This window comes from Triticum dicoccoides, chromosome 4A (assembly GCF_002162155.2).
Source record: "Triticum dicoccoides isolate Atlit2015 ecotype Zavitan chromosome 4A, WEW_v2.0, whole genome shotgun sequence".
Lineage (NCBI taxonomy): Eukaryota > Viridiplantae > Streptophyta > Magnoliopsida > Poales > Poaceae > Triticum > Triticum dicoccoides.
The window spans coordinates 7,298,694-7,304,063 of record NC_041386.1 but is presented as its reverse complement, the minus strand read 5'-3'; the positions used below and the strand labels follow the sequence as shown (position 1 = coordinate 7,304,063).

General features: G+C 58.1%; 1 protein-coding gene across 1 annotated transcript; it reads right to left on the bottom strand.

The window, feature by feature from the left end:
* Positions 1–1,179: 1,179 nt before the first annotated feature.
* Positions 1,180–2,675, bottom strand: LOC119284560 (protein BIG GRAIN 1-like). Its single transcript, XM_037563693.1, has one exon. The coding sequence runs from the start codon at positions 2,398–2,400 to the stop codon at positions 1,438–1,440; it is 963 nt and encodes a 320-aa protein (XP_037419590.1). The 5' UTR covers positions 2,401–2,675; the 3' UTR covers positions 1,180–1,437.
* Positions 2,676–5,370: the final 2,695 nt, after the last annotated feature.

The window sequence follows — 5,370 nt, the reverse complement described above, 5'->3', positions numbered from 1 at the left end:
TGGAGGGAGCAGCGGCAGCAGTGTCATCGATCCTCTGCTGATTTCTTCCTTAATGGCGCCCACTGCGTTTCGTGCCGATTCTTTCTACCACCAGCGAACAGTGGCCGGTTAATGTGTTGCTCCTGATTTACATGGCGCGGATATTGCGTGACACGGATCTACAGTGCGCGGTACATGGGGATCCCTGTACGTGCACGCCGGTCGTACAGACATAAAGAGGTCGCACGATCGGCCCAACGTAGCAAGGACGGCGCAATCAATCAGCGGCGGCAGGCACGCTTTCGAAAACGCCGGCGTCTCAAAGAGGAAGAAAAACCCGGGAAACAGGGCCGGAGTCCACAAGCTGCTAACCATCGTGGCTCTCTTCTTTGGAGCCGTCGGTGATTTTGCGTCGACGGGTTTGATGACCAGCCTCGATCGATCGGCCTAGCTCCTAGCACATACAACACGCCGAAGTTTCTTGCTTCTGCAACAATCCACGGACGACGGGCCTGGCCGGCCATAATTAGCAAGATTCAGACCGTACGACGGGCCAGGATTGCGGCCCTGTTTCCCGGATTCGCTGATCCGCGCCCCCGAATTAGTAGGAGTGCGTGACCGGCCAAGCAGACGTGTCATGCTTGGACCGATCGATCTGACTCATCATCATCTGGGATTACTGAAGTAGAGTAACTGGAGTGTGCTGGAGCTGACGTGTGTGGTGGCGGCCTCGCGCGCTGGAGGGAGGGAAAGGAAGAGGAATGATTCCGCAGGGATATGATGCCGGTAATGATTAGAAGGAGCTCGCATGTTAGCGGGCCGGCAGCAGACAAAGCGTGTGCATCCCCGTCAAATCCATCGCTCGCCGTCGCCGTCGCCGTCTCCGCCCACCACCGCCTCCCGGCTTTCAACCCCCGTCCTCATTTCTCTTGTACCCCCTCGTCTCTCTTTACATGCTGTTGCGTCCTCTTCATGTCACCCTGGCCGAGCAACTTGTACCACTCCGCACTTGTACAATGCACACGGCGGCGCGCTCGCCGCCGATGAGATGGGTGCGCCGTCAAGTTTCCCGCCGGTTGTTCTTGATCAAAAATACTAAATTCCTGAACGTTCGGATTTTAAGCATGACAATTCGAATGTTTTTTTTACGGCAACTTTAGTTCAGATGAGGTTGGCAGACATGGCAATTTTCACCAAGGATGAACACTAGGAACAACAATTTACTGATTGATTTCCTGCGGCTAGAAATTACAGTACATCTGACTGACTGAGTACACTCCACACCCCCGAAACGAAGAAAATCTCAGAGACAACACCAAAGGTTAAAAGAGAGAGCACGTAATAAAACGCCTACTCAAACCTCCCATCTAGAGTAGCTAACTAATTTTGCATTTTACAGTAACCCCCGCCGTTTTACAGTCGCCCACCGGCCCCGCGCGCGATCCCGTCGAGCAAACATCAGGCGACTCTGGCGCTCCGGCCGTGCCCGCACGCGTGGCCAATGCCGCGGTTCAGCACCACCCTGGTCGTCTCGTACACCGGCAGCTCGTCCCGATACCCTGCGCCCGGCGGCACGGCGGCGGCGGCCAAGTTCTCGAGCTCGAACAGGTCCGAGCTGGCGTCGCTGCTCTCGTCCTCGTCGTCCTCCTCGTCGCTCTCCATCTCCATGCGCCGGAGCAGCATCTGCTCCACCGGCACCCTCCGGCGGTCCGCCCCGGGCACCGTCGCCGGCGCCTCGCGGTCGCTGTCCACGAACCGCACGGTGCGGTTGGCGTGCCCGCGCGTGGACGGCGTCTTGCTCAGGCAGGACCGCGAGTAGGACGACGCCGAGGAGCAGGCGTACTCCGCCGCCGCCGCCGTGCGGGCCGAGGGCGGCGTCTGCGGCGCGGCGCGCTTGCCGGCGAAGATGGTGTTGAGGAAGCCCGCGAGGCGCGCGCCGGGGGAGGCCGGCTTGCGGAGGTCCCTGAGCTTGGCGCGGATGGAGGCCCCCGCCGGCTGCTTCTTGGCCTTCTTCTCCGGCGCGGGCGCGGGCGGCCCGCCGGGCACGGCGGTGCGGATGGGGCGCAGGCGGCGGTGGCTGGACGACTCGGCCTCGGACGAGGAGAAGCCGCCGTAGCTGGAGCACTCGGAGGAGCTGGACGTGGTGGCGTGCGGCCCGGGCGCCGGCGCGCGCGCCCGGTAGCTCCCGGCCAGCGACGGCCTGTAGTAGTAGCTGTAGTGCAGGGCCTCCTCCTGCTCCTGCTGCTGCTTCTTCTTGGTAGCCGCCGCAGTCACCGCGTCCCCAGCGGGGTGGCCCGGCTCGTCCTCCATGGACCTGTATATCGCGTCCAGCAGCGACGACGAGAAGGACGGCTGGTCGGCGTGGCGCCTCGCCCGCGCCGCCGCCGCCGCCGACGCCCCCTTGTCCCCGCGCCTCTCCATTCCACCAGCAACGCGCAGGCGCTCCAACACACGGACACAGCGACACCACCAAAGCTCCAACACACGGACACAGCGACACCACCAAAGCTCAAAAGCAGGAGCTCCCAGCCCAACAATGCGCTGGTCTAGGGCGGAAAGTGGCGCGAGGCAGAGGAACCCCGTGCACGGCGAGACGGTTCCTCACCGGAAGCGAGCTCGTGAGGCGAAGGGTGGTGGCGGAAAGGAGGAGATGGTGTGGAAAGGCTGGAGGAAAGAAGGGTGAGGGGGGAAGGGATCGGTGGGAAGATATAGGCGGCCCGGGAGGAAGAAGGGGAGATGGGGGTGACGTGGCAACGGGCAGAGGAGGCCACTACTCCAGCTTGAGTTGGTTCTGGGCGTGCGGCGGGCCCACTCCACCCTCTCTTTTTTTTTTGAAGTAGCCCACTCCACCCTCTCTTTTTTTTTTGAAGTAGCCCACTCCACCCTCCTCGCTCACACTCTATCTATCTATCTGTCGCTCACTCCGCTACTATGTCACCTTTTGGCACGTCCCGGCTTCTCTTCTATTCAACCCATGGTCGACTCTAGCAACATGCTCTGCTTACTGCTTACTGTAAATTTTGCTGCTAATGAACGCATTACCTCGTGCACATCTCTCTTCTCCACGGACGTAGTATTAAAAACGGCATGCGCGTGACGAACGGTGCGCGCCGCATCTAACCACCCTAGCTACGCGCGCTCTGTGTCGCGGACTGAAAACATCAAAGTCTGGTCGTAATGGTAGTATCATAATTAGTATCATGCATGCCAACTAGGCAATTTTAATGAGGTGTCATAACATTAAATGGAAAAAAAGATGATGTAGTATCATATTATAATACCATAACATAATAAATGTTATACTACTTTGTGTCATGCATGATAATAAATAGAGTACTACATGATACTAATATATAATACTATGCATTAGCAGGTAATATCATACACTAGTATCATATGCATGATACTACTATATGATACTCACCATAGTATTAAAAAAACAGGAGGCCCCGTGCTCGCACAGGTACGGCGTCTCCGCTGCGAAAAGCGCGCCCGGCTCCGTCCGTTGCCATATACTCTATCTGTACGTGGAACCGCGCCTTTCTTAATCTTAATCGAGCGCTCAGCGGTGAACAGCGCACAGCACTGCACCGTGCTGCATAGTGAATAAAGGGGGCGTGGTGAGCTGCAAAGCATGAGATTCCCGTCCTTGATTAATCCGGCTGCCTACGGTAATCAAGGTTTAATTAGTAGCGGGTGGCAGCACGCGGGGTGGTACAGGGGGCAGTAGTACGTTTTTCCGGCTTGTTTATTGCTGCCCGGGACCATTAAGTACCAGGGTTGGAAGAGGGCGTTTGTTCATCTTGACGGTGGCCGGGGAATGTTTTTGGGCGCATGTTTTTGTTTCTCTTCGTTTTCATTGTCACTGGGGTTGTTTTCATGGTGTAACTCGCTTTTTGTTCGTGTGGCTTTGCGGTGCGCCCGGGATCCTTGTTTAGATGCACGGTTCGCTGTGCGGATTGCTGCGGGGTGATGGCAACCCCGGACATGGTCACGAGTGGCTGAGCGTGATTGGATGGGACGCGGGGGCGAAGCACCGCCACCCACGATAATTAGTATTGTAAGACCTCGATCCGTGTCTTTAATCGCGGGGGAATGGCTGCGCGCCACGCAGTACAGCCCAGGCTCCCCATGAAAATGTACAAAATTTGCCCTTATCTAAAACTTCAACATGAAATGGCCCCAATCTAAAAATATTTCATGAAATGACCCCTTTTGCATGATGCCCGGGGCTAGAACGCCATGCTACATGCCACAACCATGACACTCTAGCCCGGGGCGTCATACTCTAGCATGGCGCCCTAGCTTCGGGCCATTTCGTGAAATATTTCAAGATTGGAGTCATTTTGTGTTGAAGTTTCAGATAATGGCCAGTTTTATTCATTTTTCACACCGATAAATACGTGCTAGAGCCTTGGGAACAGTTTTTTGTGTCGGAAGATGGTCGCCGCTGCACACCGATGTTTCGTTATATGAACTTTTGAGACCCCGACGGTTTCCACGGAGACTTGGTGGATAGGATGGGAACCTGGCCAAAATTTCCATCCTCGACGCCCGCCTGCGGACGACGGGTCGGACACGAGAGCGACGCAAATGGACTGCACGGGGCGGCTGCCTCCGGCCCGGAGCCGTCCGTCCCTTTCGGCCGCAGACACTCCAGCCCCTCGCAGCATGTCTGCGCGCACCAGACCGCCTCAAATGCGTGTCGCGCCAGCGGCACCGAGGGAGGGGCGCCCATGCGAGTCGAGTCGGTGCGTGCGCCCGTGGCCGAGAAGCGGGCAGAGGCGGCAGGGTTGGGTGCCGAGAGCAGCGGCTGCCGTCGGTTAACACGACAGGCCCGGGGGCTGACAGGGATGCTGCTCACCCCCTGCCTGCCCGCTTCGACGGCCGTCTCGATCTCGATCGGAAACGATGGGCACGGCTAGCCTCGTTGGACGGCCACCCGAACGCATGCATTAGGTTGGCTTTCACCTTTGCTGATCGAGGTGATCGGTGCCGGCCTTGATGTGCTGCTGGATTGATCGCCATGGGTGACGGGGCGAGTGACAGCCGGTCTGCCGTCTCGGCGCACGTAGACGTAGGGACGGTACGATGTACGTACACGCGGCACCATCGCGCTTCTCTTTTCTTTTCTTTTCTTGGGCGTGTGAGTGCGGAGATTGGTGCGATTGGACGTGTGGCTGGGGTCCGATCGGTCGTGCGAAGAGGCGTGGGAGCAGATCGAGCACGCACTTGTACGTGCGTCCGTAGGGTGGCTGGCTGCGTGTCTGTCGGCTCTGCATTGGTGAATGGCGAAGGCCTGGTTGCGCTTGGTTGCATTCGGAGACAGCGGCGGTCGGCCATGCCCTGCTCTTGGGCCTGGCTAAAAACCTGCTGCTGCTCTCTTGTTCC